This window comes from Ambystoma mexicanum, chromosome 9 (assembly GCF_040938575.1).
Source record: "Ambystoma mexicanum isolate Mex_15411 chromosome 9, UKY_AmexF1_1, whole genome shotgun sequence".
NCBI lineage: Eukaryota > Metazoa > Chordata > Amphibia > Caudata > Ambystomatidae > Ambystoma > Ambystoma mexicanum.
This window is the reverse complement of record NC_090931.1, coordinates 288,501,396-288,517,793: the sequence shown is the minus strand read 5'-3', so window position 1 is coordinate 288,517,793 and position 16,398 is coordinate 288,501,396. Positions and strand designations below refer to the sequence as shown.

General features: G+C 47.0%; 1 protein-coding gene across 3 annotated transcripts in view; it reads right to left on the bottom strand.

Moving 5' to 3' along the window:
• Nucleotides 1–16,398, bottom strand: part of HEATR6 (HEAT repeat containing 6) — a 1,218,923-nt gene that overhangs the window by 681,622 nt on the left and 520,903 nt on the right. For all 3 annotated transcript variants that reach the window (XM_069614663.1, XM_069614664.1, XM_069614665.1), the window contains one exon: nucleotides 7,778–7,877. In XM_069614663.1, coding sequence (XP_069470764.1) covers nucleotides 7,778–7,877 — 100 coding nt within the window. The remainder of the gene's footprint in view (nucleotides 1–7,777; nucleotides 7,878–16,398) is intronic.

Genomic DNA, 16,398 nt, shown 5'->3' with positions numbered 1-16,398 from the left:
CTGAGGCAATGAAGGAGCTAATGGAACTATGGAACCTACTGACATGCATTTTGTATTTCGACATCACAGACCGGGGGGTTGTTTTTTTTGTGTTTTTTTATGTTTCTTGCCTATTTTGCCTATTAATACCCAGTTATAGAGGAATTCCTTTACAAGCTATCAGTTACTGATGAATTATATGGTTTGATGAATTTATAATGTTGAAAATGAAATGTCGATGGGTTGTTCTATCTGTTACGTGCTTTTATAATCAATTGCGAGATGAATTCATGTGCATATGATATGTCAATAAAAATATTTTGTCAAAAAAACCTCAGGCCCACACAAAGCGTTGCAAAGTGTCCAGAAGTGTTTCGCTGTGGCACGGAGAGGTAGGGGCCCTACCAGCAACTGAGTGAATGACGCTGGCATTCGTTGGGGAGCTCCTTTTGATAATTATGTACACACGGCAGCAAAGACAGTGAAAGACTGTTTGTGCTTATTGGAACTGCATTTTAAACAAAGAACTTTGTGTTCATTTCAGCAAAGCAGTGCCAATCTGCTGTAACACTAATTTCCCAATGTATGAGTCTGTGTGCATTAGTTGCTGCCAGTGGTGGAAATGGAAAAAATGTGGTGGGGGTTCCCACAACACAAGGGCCAGGGTGGGGGAGGAGATTGGGGGGGGCGGTGCTCACGGGGGCGTGGTCTAGAGGGGGCGTGGCTCGTAGTGGACATCCATCAAAGCTGGTATACGTAAAAAATACCAGCTTTGCATTGCCTTTTACCGCCGGCTTTGGCACTGGTGAAAGGAACCAGTTGTACATGTAGTGAGCATTGTGCATTACACACCAGTGCCAAAGCCGCAGTAAAAGGCAATGCTGCCGTCACAGGAGCTTTTCTTTTTATTTTTACTATTCCAGCGCGGTTCATGGTCTTGGGCGGCTGACTCTGGCCGAATCCCGAGATCCGGCTCCATATCTGGTGCTGGATCTCGGATCCGCCGAGAGCCGGCCCAATGACCAGCACTGGATGCTGCTCCAAGTACTGCTCAACTGCGTGCTTCAGTGATCAGGGTTTGCAGTGTTTTCTGCTTGCTGCAATGCGTGGCTACCTGCACACAGCAGTGGGTAGCGGATGGAGTGGTATATTGGCCAGGAACTGATATTTTGTGGAAAGTCAGTTACCACATTAAAGGAGGGACTCACCTTTTAAACTATGCCAGGCAAAGTAGTTAAAGCCTGCCATTAGAACTTGAGAAAAGGAACACCATACGGGAAAACGGGCACCTGTAGTGGAGCTGTGCCTTATGAATGCACAGAGTCTGCTAATAAATCTAAAATCTCTGGGCACGGCCCAGCAGTGTCCTGTGTACAGCCAAAAGCATCAATCAACAATTGGCAAAATAACTGCATACTATTTGCCTGAACAAGAGGGTCCCAGTATTATTAATACCCAGAAAGAGGGCGATTTATTGACTGCGATAAAAATAAGCAGATCAACTCTCTATTGGAACTTGGTTACTGACGGCAGGCCACGGCGGCAGCAAGCCTAGAGAATATTCCCCAGGCAAGAAGTATTGAGACTTTGTTCTGCTAATGAAGAAATCCTGGCCTTGGTACACCCTGTCCCCACTTCTACTCAGGTTCCGGTTCAGCGTCTGACAATTTGTTAAGATGGATTTCTGAACTCTGTCCTGGAGGGGCAGAGGTTCAGAAGGCCAGCCTAGTTTCTTGGAACAGGGTAACCTCTGGACAAGCCAGACCAATCAGGGTAGCGATGGCGGCGGTCAAGACTAGGTCTCAAGAGGGGTGAGGGTGACTGAAAGCCCGCAATGAGCACACAAAGCAAGGACGCTTACAAATTACTCCAGACAGGTGTTATATTAAAAATATAGACACATTTATTACAAGGCCTTTGTAACATCAACCATAGTAAAGAATCACGATAAAACTCCAGTAAACCAACACATCACAATCAATACAATATATATACAAGACCGAGGGGTCTAAAGAGTTAGAAGCACGAAATATGCAGACCACCAAGATGGGGAGGAAAACAGGCAGTGCAAGTAATCGTTAGACCCATTTTGACATCAGAGGCCACCTAACTAGAAGGAAGTCCGAGCCCTATGAAGAGTGGAGCCTTGTGCTCAAAAGTACCTGCAGCCTTTCTGGAGCGATCTCGCACCGGCCCACTCCCAGTATCTGGGGAAGGGCGACCGCTATGATCCCCGGGAGATACTTTCGGGTAGGGGTGGTCAGGAGGAAGTGGGGGGTGGGGGGGCAAAGTCATCCCAAAGCGAGAGTGATCTCTACTTTGGCGGCGATGGCTCTCATCGCACAGAGGTGGAAGTCTCCCTCGATCCCGACAGAACAAGATTGGCTGAGGAAAATGTGGGACATTGTCTCGATGGAATGGGCTACGTATGCAATCAACAACAAGTTGGAGAACTTCTCAGCGGAGTGGGAAGAGACGCTGGCCTATTTTAGAGGGGAATTTAGGGAACAATGGTGCCCTCAAAGACTCAAGTTTCTGGATATATATGGTTAAGGGGTGGGAAAGGGACTGACGGGGGGGGTCCTGGGGAGGCTGTGGAGTGGGAGGGGAGGGGGTTTGTGTTGGTTTACAGTTCATTTATATGTATTACGGTGAAAATAATAAAAAGAAGTTAAAAAAAAAAAAAAGTACCTGCACTCACGGGTGCCAACGGGCAAAGGAAGAGTCTCTTCAGGGAAATCAGGCAGTTCAGAAAGGTGGACGAAAAGATGGTGAACAAATCCCCGTGACTCAGGCAAGGCCTCCACTTGGGGGCAGAAGCAGGGCGTGAGTGCGGGAAAGGGTTGCTGTTTACAACAGCGATGGAAAGCCATAGGCTCCTGCGGGAGGGCGACCTGTTAGGGTATTGACTACTCACAGGTCCCCGATGCAGGCAGACCCAGGCTTCTCCGGTTCAGTTTCGGTACTGGCAGGTTCAGATGCGATCAGAGGGACGTCTCGACGCCGTGTAGATTCCGCGACAGCAAGAGTCAGGGTCGAGGGTGGCCCAGATGCAGCGAACATGCACAGGTTTGTTACCACAGCAGGGCAACTCGGCAACCGCGTGTATTCCGGTCCCAAAGCACACGTCTCACTTCAGACCTGGGAACGCCAAGTGTATGAATCGTGTGAGAGTGCCGAGGACAAGGGATTGGCAGTAAGCCAGATGGCGGTGACAGAGCAAGATTCCTGTGTAGGCTGGTCAGTCCACTGGATGGCCCAGGGACGCTTCCGAAGGCTTACGTACAGGATTTGGTGAAGATGCCGAGAATAGTTGTTCCCACTATTCTAAAGGGTCGAAGCGCCTTTGCAGACCTTCTTGTACGATCAGAGGCTGAGTGGTCTCGCAGGACGACAGCAGTGCAGGGTGCCAAACCTTCAGCGGGTCACCAGTGATTCCTCGACTCAGCTTCTTAGTTGCAGGATACTTGGCTCCTGATCCTTTGTTCGGGAGAACTCAGGAGATCTACGTGGTAGTGGGGTTTCCAGCCTCCTCTTATCCAAAGTTCACTTCGCGCCAAAACGGAGAGGGCCCAATGGGAGATCCGCTCACAAACACTCACACCATACGTGGACCTATCACGGACCACGGTGGTCCCAGGCATTCAGGACACTCTAGACTCTCTGGCACACAGGATGTGTATTGGCAACAGACATTGCAGCCCACATCCTGGAGGCACACACAAAGCATGCAGAAGCCCGCCAAAGCGTTGTGTTTCGTGGGAAAGTGGATGACCAAATAAGGACTGCCCCGGATCGGCTCGACCTGGAGGAAGGTGAAGGGGAAAGACTGTCAGCGGACAGGACAAAGAACCTTGTGGCATGGCCATTTTGGAGCCAGGCCACTCATTTGTGCCAAATGCGGCAAGCGCGGATAACATGGCGAAAAAGGGTTCAAAACACAAGATAAACGATAGCTGCCACCTGTCCCGTCCGTGACACACTTGCACATTTAATGATAAGTCCAGCGAGAGTTTCTAGGGCCTTTGGAATGACTAGAGACCCAAGAGCGCGGTAATGTAAGTTACGGTGCACTCTTGTTTCATGTTGCTCAAAAGCTCCAACATGAGGAAAGGACTAAGGGAAACGAAGTCTCCCAGTACTGACTGTCTTAAGGGCATGTCAGTTTCCCCAGAAGAATTGAGCGAAAGCCCAGAGGAGTGCGGCGGAAGGCTGTGCTTCTCTGGCAAAGTCTAGATCAGGGTGTAAAACAACAGCAAAAAGTTTGAGGGTTGCCACATGGAAGGAAAATTATCTACAATTATGAAATCTTTCCTAACAACTGCCCTACCTTTACCCGGATTCTAGCATAGAGGGATGAATCTTGGTAAGTGACTCGACAAAATTGGTCTATTAGCAGTGTGGTAACGGACGTGGCAGACACAACCAAGACTTCTAAAATAGTGATCCATTGTGTGGTTAAAATCCTGCTTAAACTCTGCGTGATTATTCGGGGAGGTTCAGGAACAAGGCAAGGCTATTTTATCTACTGACCTGAGGCTCCTAGGAATGGGGGTAAAGGGCTCGGCACGATAGAACTGGTGCCTGTTGAGACCGGTTCCACCACCAATGCGCATAATGGCCAGACCGAAGCCAATGCCTCACATGATTGGCAGGTGGTTGAGCTGTCAAATGCAGACCTTTCCATTTTTATTACTAGGAAGGAAAGGCACCTGGAAAAACGTGCAAAGAATCGGGGGGATATGGTTCCTAGTAAAAGCCCCAAAGCGCCTGCTCTTCCTGTAATTGAGCCACTCAACTCAAAAGCTATTACCGTTGCTGGTGATACAAGGTGCTTATACCAAGGTAGGCACGGGGCACAGAACATGTTGTATTTGTAGATTGCAGGATAAATTAGAAACTGCACAACGTGTTTTTATCGAGTGTATAAGGCTGGGTCCTACTTACATGTGTATGCTGGGCAGTTTGTGAGCCGTTATGATTCCATCAAGACGGTCCAATTCTGGAACTACTGTCTGAATAGAGACTCAGAATCAGTCCATATTGCATTTTATTGAACTGCATGACTGAATGTTTGTTTGACTGCTTGTTTTTAACCTAGATCAACTTGTACATTTTTTATTGTGTTTTTATCACACTGATTAAATTTGCAGTGACGCATTTTTATAAATTGTTGTTTTATCTGTTTACCTAGAGGATTTTAGCAGTGAAGTAACAATTGTAGTGCAACTTGGTGCTGTTGATTGGTAAATTCCATGTGTTTTATGTGTTTCTATTCTTTTAATGTTGAGATTGTTAAACGTTCTTATGAACTAAAACAAATAAATGTAATTAATTAAATGTATATGTTTCCTGGGTTACCCCTGGGTCCATGGAGTTTTCTCCAAAACAATAGAATTTTATAATGTACCTACGATTTACTAAAGACTTATACTAAATCACTGCATTACACTTGTGCTATAGAATTGTATTGATACTGTTTCTAGCTGTGTTTACTTTCTAGCAACCCTGCTCCTTGGGTGCAATGATACTAAATTGGTATGGTACTACAAGTCTAAGATTACTTGCGTTGGTGACCCTCTGGGACTTGTTGGGGAAACCGTTAGCCCCCTTTTATCCCATGTAGGTACTATATTAAGTATATGGTCTACCTTTGCATACCATGTACTAGAGGCTGTGGGATTATAAGGACTATCCATGTGATAGCATTTCAGGTTCTGAATATGACTGCAATAATGGTTCATTGATATCTAGTGTCCCCCTTTTCCTCCACCCCTTAGACTCATAGGTACTCAGTTTGCCACCATGTAATATTCCGACCTTTACCTTAAGATTGGAAAGGGTATTCCCTTAGCCTTCTAATTTTATACATGCTACATGTTATGTTTAACGGAATGTACTTATTTGAACTAATAGGGACTATATTGAAATTCTAAAAAAAGAGGGCATATTCTTTTCACTCTACCTGTGTAGTGTATAATTTTGCAGAATCGACTAAGGACTAACTATTATTTTCTACCAGCCTTCCTACCTACCTTGAGTGACTTGACTGCTGTGCCATAGCTACCCTTGAGAGAGTTTGGTCTATCTTTTGTTTGGAAACCCTATCTGGTCATTAGGTTACATGGTTTAACATCCCTCACCAGAGTGCTGCAGAACAATCTCTAACAGTTATCATCAGTGAAGTGCAGTTTAACACTCTAGAGAGAAAGTGGTCCATGCCCAAAAACACTTTTCCAACTTAGAGATACATAACAGAAAACAAAATGTGAGCGCATTCACCATCTGACTTGGTATGGCCATCAGATGTTCCTTTGTCTCTGGTGACATTTTGTATGTCAAGGATTATTTAAAAAATATTTCACAAAGAGGCTCTTTATGCTTGGGGTACACAGACCACCTGCCTACCTCAACCCCATGGATAATAAAGAGTGGGGGGGGGGGGGGGTGTGGGGGTGTGTGTGTGTGTGTGTGTGTGTGTGTGTGTGTGTGTGTGTGTGTGTGTGTGTGTGTGTGTGTGTGTGTGTGTGTGTGTGTGTGTGTGTGTGTGTGTGTGTGTGTGTGTGTGTGTGTGTGTGTGTGTGTGTGTGTGTGTGTGTGTGTGTGTGTGTGTGTGTGTGTGTGTGTGTGTGTGTGTGTGTGTGTGTGTGTGTGTGTGTGTGTGTGTGTGTGTGTGTGTGTGTGTGTGTGTGTGTGTGTGTGTGTGTGTGTGTGTGTGTGTGTGTGTGTGTGTGTGTGTGTGTGTGTGTGTGTGTGTGTGTGTGTGTACACACACACATATATATATATATACACACATATATATATATATATATATATACACACACGTACATACGTAGGGTGCATGCATCTGTGTTTTAGATTTGATAGGTCAGGCCAGAATATTTTTTATTTCCAGAGTTGATTTTGTCTGATTCGCAGTAAGTGCCGCCCCATTTACAAGGGACTCATGTCACGTATGTTATAGCATAAAAAAATAAATGACAAAAATGTCATGTTTGAATTAAAACATTTGTTACTGCCAGGTATTGGCTGGGATTAAGAGCAGTTAGTTCAAGTATCCCCCATGTTTTGTTGTGTGAAATCCATTTAGCAAATATTTGCACATGGAAGTCATTATTGGCCTCCTCTTAACGAATTGGAATGCAGTAAAATGCTACTGGTATTAACGGCATTCTTAACATCCCTCCTTCAGCAGTATACAAAGGAAAAGCAGAAAGCATGTCTCTGCATTTAAGAAAATACATTTCTTTCAGCAAGACACTTCCTCTCTGGGAGCCTTCATTTTTACTGCAAAGCCAATCTGATAGACAATATCCAATTTAATGCATCAAAGTGAAAGCTAAAAAATTAAAAAAAATTGCTCCCTGTTCTAAAAAAGTTTCTTTTGGCACTACATCAAATGCATGTTCAAGTTAACACCATTCCACTTCAACCAAACTTGCAATTAAAACGCTTACCTTATAAAGGCAACCTTGCTTAAAAATAGTACAAAATAAAACAACATTTAATGTACACATTATATGTATTTAATTTCCTCACAAATTAAGTATCTTTAGCTTCCAAAACCTATATTGCAATTAGCACTACGTGCCAATAGCCTTATAGACTTCGGGAGGAGCCATTATAGACTGTGATAATGTCTCTTGCACAACTTCGGGAACAAGCATTATCCTGCGATAATAACCCCTCTTTCAGTCTAAAGCTATATTGACGCATCATAGATTTACACAAAAACACTAACAAATGGACTAGTGATGCATGCAAAGAAACGAGAATAAAAGAGGTGATTGCAAACCTTTGTGTCGAATATAAGGCTTTATCTGGTTCCACACTCTTGTAAGCAGTCCAGGTTTTAAACGACTGTAGGGCACGTTCAAAACCAAGTTGGCAAGGCACTGAAATGGCACAAATAAGATGATAAATAACATGAATGGGTTTAAAACCTGATACTGACAACTGCTAGAGGGAACAAACGAAATACATAAATAAAATCAATTACCTACATAGACTTGAAACTGAAGAGCTAACAAGGCCTCACATTTACAAAACAAACCTGTTCAACATCACATAATTAGTAGTGAGCAGTGTACGAGTCCAGAGCTAAACTAATAATTAAACACTTGTGCACACACAGTAATTAGATCTTATTTGAACAGTGGCGCTAATTATTCTCAGGTTCACCATGGTGTACTTTGGCTTCAACAAACCTAATTAGTAGATCGGCTTCTTGATTTGCTGAAATGCGTTTTACTGAAATGCAGTTTCAATTATGGATATGCACAGCTCTTGTGCGCCCAAGATTCTTCTGTAGAGCTACATAATGCCTCCAGCGGTGTAATACTTTGAGCATTGCAGGCTCTTTTAATATGGAACAAGTTAATTACCCGTCTCTGTTCACCAGCATGGGTCTAGCATTGATTCACATGCTCATGAATATTCCCTGTCAGGCCGGGAATCCTCGGTAAGAACAGAAAAGCAGTATTGCTTTAAAAGCTTGAATACTGCCTTTCACCCATTATCCAATCAATGAAGACCGGGTCACACAGCACCCATCCAGTGACGCTCATCTCCCAGAGTCCCGCCCCCGCCGGCTATCTTCAGATTAGAAGCATGTGAGGTGCCAGTATGAACCCAGAAGAGCCATAGCGCAGACGGAGGGAGGGTCTGCATGTGAATCCATGCCAGACCCATGCTAGAGAACAACTTGTTCCTTCTCCGGCATGGGGACTGGCATGGATTCACACGTTCATGAATATGATTATACCACAGTAACATACACACAACAACAGAAGGTGGCAAGGCTCAACAGAAGGGCAACACTTACCCCTGGAACCGACTCACCTCAAGTTAACAAGTTGCGCAGCACTTAGCCGACTCTGAACTCCTCCCTGGAATCCCTGTCGACAGTAGAATTTTGTGAAGGTGTGCAAACGTCCAGCAGGGGGACCGCAGAGAAACGCTGTCGTAGTAGCAGTGACTCTGGTGCAGTGGGCTCTTGGCCGGCCTGGAAGGGTTTGCCGGCCAGACGATGACAGTGCATGATGCAGCCGGAGAGCCACCAGGATAGGGAGGCCTTGGACAGGGCCTTCACCTGATTCACTGGACCAAAGTTCACAAAAGAGCTGAGAAGTCTTCCGGAAATCTTTCCAACTGGCCACATAGAACCTCAAGGCACAAGCTGGCGAACTGCTTGCATTTGGAGTTCACTGCCGTGGCAAAAAGATCGATCTACGGACAACCCCATTGGCAGAACAGATGGGTTACTTGGCCGTGCTGCAACTCCCATTCGTGATCCGGCCGAAGCTCTCTGCTGAGGGCATCCGCTATGGTCTTCTTTATACCTGCTAGGTGAAAGCGTACAAGTAACATGTTCTGAAGGATCGCCCAGTGCCATAGGGTTTGCCCTCCAACGACAGAGCAGGGGTTCGGGTCCCGCTCTGCTTCCAGATATAGAACATTGTGGTGGTGTTGTCTGATAATCCTAACCACTTGACATTCAGCAGCGGCAAGAACGACTTGAGGACCCTGAACATGGCCGAATTTCCAGCACCTTGATGTGCAGATCCTTTTCCTCCGGCAGCCAAAGGCCTCTTGCGTGTGACTGCTCGGTGTGGTTCCCCCCACCCCCAATCTGTCCAGCGAGGCATCTGTGGTGACTGTTGCCTGAAATGGAGGGGTCCGGAATGGGGTACCATGCATAAGGTGAGAGCGCACCCCCCACCATTGAATGGCTTGCCTAAATTCCAGGTTGCGCTTCAACTTGTCTGACCCAATTGCCCGTGGCCTGGTGCCACCTACAGTCCAGAAACTCATGGAGTGGCCCATCTGCAGCCTGCAGAACGGGATCAGATGTATGCAAGAGGACATCATGCCTAGCAGCGACTTGATTGCCAGGATGGTTGTTGATTTGATGGTGGACAGACGATACACCTTCCACTGCGTTGAGATGTGCCCCCAGAAACAGAACGCATTCCGATGGCGATATGCAAGATTTTGGATAATTGATTAAGAATCTGAGCTCCGTTAACACATGTATGGTCTCTTGCATGTGTTGCATTGCCAGGTTTCGAGAACGTGACCGGATGAGCCAGTCGTCTAGGTATGGGTAGACGTGTATGCCCTTGAGACATAGATGTGCTGCCATTCACTCCGAAGGGCAGCGCCTTGAACTGGTAGTGATTCCCCAGAATCACAAAGTGAAGGAATTTTCAATGTTTTGGATGAATGGAGACGTGAAAGTAGGCATCTTCCAGATCGAGAGTGGTCATGTAGTCCCCGTCCTCCAATTGGCTGAGCACTTGTTGCAACATGACCATCATGAACATTTGGGACCTTAGGTATTTGTTGAGGCATCGTTAGTTCAGTATTGAGTGCCACCACCCCAGACTTCTTTCGGACTAAAAATTATCTGGAGTATGCTCTGGAGCCCCCAAGGCGTAGCGGGACGGGTTCTATTGCGTCCTTTGCTAGCATGGATCGTACTTCCCGCAGCAGCTGGGCAGTGTGTTACTTCCTCGTTACAGGTGGAATACGAGGCCACTGGCGTTCCAATTCCAGCATGTGACCGTTCTGCAAAATGTCCATCACCCATTCATCTGTGGTGATGTTTCTCCAGGCATCGATGAAATTTGCCAGACGGCCCCCCACTGGAGTGTGGAAGTGGAGGCTTGGGCCCTGGGCCAAGTCAGTCAGGTTGCTTGTGGCTTTCCCTGCGGGCATTGAAGCACTGCAAGCCTCCACCGAAAGCCTGGGACCGACCTCTTTATAATTCCTGCGTTGTGGAGCAGGGAGGCTGACGGTAGGAAATGGAGGTGCATCCCTTTGAGAATCTTCCAAATGCACTCCTGGAGGACCGAAAGGAAGAAGAGCAGGGCTGCTGGAGGGTTCCCAGGGACCTTGCCGTCTGTGTGCGTTTTAAAGGCCTGCAGTGTTTCATCCATTGCGTTTCTGAAGGGAGTATCGCTGTCGAAAGGCATATCCATCAACTTGGCCTGAACATCTGGCCTAAAATTGGTAGCCTACAGACAACTTTGACACCTACGCACTGCGCCATTTCCCATTTGGCAGAAGCTGGAATCCGCAACATCCATAGCCACAGTGATGGCATGATCGGAGGCCACCTGCCTCTCCTGAAATAGTGCCAACGCTTCCGTCCACTGGTCGTCCGGCAAGAATTCCAGGAGTGGGACCAGTTCAACTCCCTATCATACCGGGCCCGGATGACTAGAGCGTTGGCAGCCTTGATGGTTGACGATACAGGATATATGATGCACTTTCCTGACGTATTCAGCTTCTTCCCCTCTTGGTCCAGCGGGACCATAGATTTGGAGGATGGATTCGCGGACAGTTTGCTTGCTACTGCTGAAACCACTGAATCCGGGGATGGCTGAGAGCAGAGAGCACATGTGCCCTGTACTAGGGCCCACATCAGCGGCATCTCTATAAGGACCAACTGCCTGGATCTTGGCTTTACTGGAGCCCTCCATGGGTACCTTCTCAGCCAACTGGATCTCTTACCAGATGGAGTGCGCTCTGGAGTGCATCCCAATCTGGGCTTTCTCTGATCGTAACCCAGAGGCCACGCCAGGGCCCCCGTCCTCTTTCAACCACGTCACCAACTGTTGTTGCAGTCACTCTTCGTTTTGTCTGACAAACTTTGGCAGATGTCGCATCGGTCCTCTTCATGGCCAGGATTGCAGGTAGTAGAGACATCTAGTGTGCTTGTCCTCCACAGATGTTTCACAAGCCACACCAGGAGCAGAGCCTGAAGAGACTTCGCCTGCCTTCCTCCAACATGGCGAGGCGCGAAATAGGCTTCAGTAGGCCTTTCCACTTGACACGTTGTGTAGACTTCAAAACTTAACTGGCAACAGAGCCCTGTTACCGGAGCTGTCTAGTCGTCAGCAGTGTAAAATTCCACACAGAAAAAACAAAATTTTCTGTTGCAAGAAGCTTGGAGAGCAAAACTCGAGGACTCCCTGCACCAATACGTGCAGTAAAAATCTGAAGATGGCCGCCGAGCGCAGGACTCAAGGAGACGACCGTCATTGGATGGGTGCAGTATGATTCCGTCTTCAGTGTTTGGATAATAGGTGAAAGACAGCATTCAAGCTTTGAAAGTAATACTTCTTTTCTTACTGAGGATTATCTGGCCTGACGACAGGGAATATTCATGAGCATGTGAATCCATGCCAGACCCCATGCTGGAGAACCTTATTAGACCGGCTGAGCGAGGAAAAGGCTGCCCTAACAATCCCAGAATGTCCTCCAACAAATGAACACACCTCTGAACTATTTCTCAGATGTTAGGAATGGCAAAAGGTAAAAAGAGACTTATTGTTTACACTTAAAGAGGAAATTGCATACCCCACATACTTTGTAAGAAATTCAGTCCAACAAATGCTAAATTGGACTGCACTGCACTTCACCAACGAAGGGCAGAAGCCAGCAGGAGTCCATTCTAACCATAACAGTTGGATGGTGAGCAGGTGGCATGCTACATACCATAAGCAGCGAGTGAACCAATAAACATATAACTGAAAAAGAGAGGGGTAAATAAACTAGGAGTATTGGGGTTATTGTGGTGATTTAACAAATGGCGAGAAAAGCAAATAAAAACAGTGAGCAAAATCAACAGACATTTGAGAGGGAACAATGCAAGCTGAAGGCAGAATATAGCCTGCAACCTGTGGCTAAAAAGAAAGAAAAATACCACTGCAACAAGAAGCCATGTGACACCAAACACTTAGTGTGGCATTATTGTAAAAGGAAAATATGACCCAGAAAAAGACAGTCCAAAAGAAAAAACATTTAGCACAAGTGAGAAAATACTACACAGATACCGAGACTCACCTCCTCCTACGGAAAATACAAAAAAGGGACAGACAATGGTAGAGTGCTGTGGTGTTCAGACAGACTTTGAGTTGTGGCCAGGTAACGATGGCAGGACAATTTTGCAGAGACGTGCAGTTATTGGCAATTGGCGGCATAGGGAAGCCCAAGAAGACTTGCAAGTCCTTTCAGCCTTTGTTGCAATTGGGCTTTTTCTCCGAGGCAGCGTGGTGGGCAGAGGTTCAGAAGGCCAGCCTACTTTCTTGGAACAGGGTAACCTTCTAGACAAGCCAGACCAATCAAGGTAGCATTGGCGGCGGTCAAGACAAGGTCTCCGGAGGGGTGAGGGTGATCAACAGCCCACAATGAGCACACGCAGTAAATTACACTTCAAATTACTCTACGTTAGGTGTATAGATCAAAAATACATATACATTTATTAAAGGCCTTTTAAATCAAACACAAAGCAAATATCAGCAGTAAATACTACACCAACACAACACAACTATTAAACATATATACAGTTACCAATGGTCTAAAGGAATAGTGCACAGTAAGGGTCCACAACCTGCAAAGAAAGGGAGCAAACCGTGTGAATATACAGTCCTCACTTATCAAACCCTAACTGAGAGGCAGTCCAATCCCTAAAATGAGGGGAGCCTTGTGCTCTAAGGTACTTTTGGATGCAGGTGCCCCCGATCGTGCAGTAGAGCCAAAACGGGGTCTCTTGCAGAGGCTGTAGCAGTTCAGGAAGGTGGGCGAGGCAGTGAAAAATAAGTTTGCACTATTCGGGGAGGGTCTCCCCCAAGAGGGCAGAACAGGATCCAAGAGTTGGGAATAAGACGTTAGCGCAGGCTACCTTGATAAAGAACAGTGGCCCTTAGGGGACACTTGTGCGTTAAAATGGATTGATGCGCCAGGGGCCACCGATAAGGGTTGCAAGTACTCACCGACCCTCGGCACACTCCGGGTCCAAACTTCAGCAGTCGAATCCACTCCGGTTGTGGGTTCAAATGCAACAATTGTGTGGTTTCCGGCTTTCAGCAGCAGAGTTTCAGGGATGATTCCGTGGCGGGACAGTGGCGATTTCTCCGCTCCTGATGAAGGGATCAACTTGAATTCACTGTAGCTCGTCTCAGGGCACAGTAGCAGGGCACCCTCGAAGTTCATGACCACGGCTGGGCGACAAGGTGACCGCATGCAGTCGGGTTCGGGCATACTCTCCTAATTCCAGACCCAGGGCGTCTAGTTGTACGAAACTCGGCTGCAGAGTGCCTTAAACCCAGTGCTTACGATCTCTAAAGTCTCAGGTGTCAACTCGAGACTGCAGCGGTTCTAGGGAAAAAGGTCCCATGCAAGCTGATCAGTTCACTGGTTGGCCCAGGAACAGTTCCGAGAAGGCTTGCTTTCAGGTTAAGGTGGTGGTGCTGTGAATAGTTGGTCCCACTATTCAAATGGGTCGAAGTGCCTTTGCAGACCAAAGTTCGATCAGAAACAGGGGGGTCCTGCCGGACAACAGTGGACTCAGGGTGCCAAACCTTCCAGCGGGTTTCCAGCGGTTCCTCAACTCTGCTTCGTGGTTCCAGGATGCCTGGATCCTATCCTAGGTTCGTTGTGAACTGAAGAGATCAACCTGGTATGGGTGTTTGGGGCCTTCTCTTATCCAGAATCTCCTTCGTGTCAAAACGAAGAGGACCCAATGAGAGATCTGCTCACATACAACCATGCCAGACGCGGACCAATAACAGACCACAGTGGTCCCAGTCATTCCCAGTACACCAGACGCTCTGGCACCCAGGATGTGTATTGGAACTAGACATTCCAGCCCACATCCTGGAGGCACACACACAAGGCATGCAGAAGCCAGCGAAAGCTTCGGTTTGCGCTGCGATCTGCATGACCAAATAAGGGTTTTTCCGGGTCTGCTCGAACTGGGGGAAGGCAAAAGGACAAGATGGCCAAAGGACAGAACAAAGGACCTGTGGAATGGCCATTTTGGGGCCAAGCCACTGTCCTGTGCAAGACGCAGTAAATGCAATATGGATAATGGACTACACCAAAGTGTTAAAAATATATGAAAAACAACAGTTGCCACCAGCTCTGCCCATGGGACATTTGTACTTCTACCGAAAAATCCTTTGAGGTGGTATAGAGCCTTAAAAATGAAAGGAAGACCCCATCGCACTGCACTGTAAGGTACTTTGTGCACTGGTAACATGTTGCTAAAATAAACTGGCAACAAAGTGAAAGGCTGAGGGAAACTAAGTCGCCTAGTACGGACTGTCTTTAATGGCATGTCAGTTTCCCCATAAAGTGAGCGAAAACCCAAAAGAGTGCAGCAAGAGGCTTTGCTCCACTGGCAAAAGTCAGGCTAGGATGGTCAGACAACAGCAAAAAGTTGTGGTTCAAAACTGGAGGGAAAATTACACATTAATGGAAATCTTTCCTAACAGCGTGCCCTGTTGACTTTTCATCACATCTAATCTGTCATGGCTTATCACGACCCTCGGTCTCGATCAATTGCACTCTCTCTCCCTAGCTATGTGGTCCAAAGTCTCAGCTCGGTGCAACAAAATTAATCACCACTCACCATAACCTCTACCAGTACCTCTATGGGGTGGTGACATAGCCCCTATGTCCCCCAGAGCTACGGCTAGACCCAGAGCCCAAATCGGTGAGGAATACATCACCCACGACTTTGGAAGCCTCCCCGACATTTGCCAATCACAACTGCAACTCCCTGCCTATGGGGAGGGGAGATGTGGGAATTCTCCTTCCCCAAGCAGCTGCAGAAACTGTTGATGGACGCAGTTCCCTCTTTCTCCTCACCGGCCTTGAAGCCAGTTCGCTTCCACCCCTTGCACCAAAGCTTCAACCCCATTGATCTGTACGGCAAAAACGGGTTCCCCGAATCAGCATCCCTAGGTTGCCGGTGGAGAGTCCTGGGGCTAGGGTATTTCACTTTGGCAAACCCCATTGTCAATCTTTTTCCTTCCAGAACGATACCAAAGTCAGCTGTCTTAAAACGGCTGTCGAACACTATGCTTGGCATTCCCCCAGAGGGAAATTTGATGACCAACAACTCCTTTATGGCTCTCCTTACTAAGAATAAGGAAATCACAGACTTGGAACTTGGCTCCTTCTTTAACGAGGAGGGTCCTGGTTTCCTATCACCTCGTCTAAAACTACCACAACAGGAAACTTAACGAGTTTGAGCAGGAACCCATGCACTTCAGCCCCCTTTGACAACAGCTTAGAAAAAGCAAGCCTGTTCAACTCAAGGCTTCTTTCGTCCTTCTCTATGTCCCCTAAACAACTTCAGGACAATCTGGAGGCAGTAGCCTCTTAACCACTTTTGGGGCCCTGGGCATGGACATCTTGGGGGCCCCCCTCCACCAAATCAAAGGAATTAACTGATCAAGAATATCTGGTGGCGCCCCACTTCCCCTCGTCGCGATCACAACCTATAGGTTGATATGCTGCCTTGCAGCATTCAAAATAAGCATGTTTACTCCCTTTAAGTCGCCCTTACCCTCTTCATTCTTGCTCTAATCAGAATAATGAACAAGTGGCATTTGAAGGCCA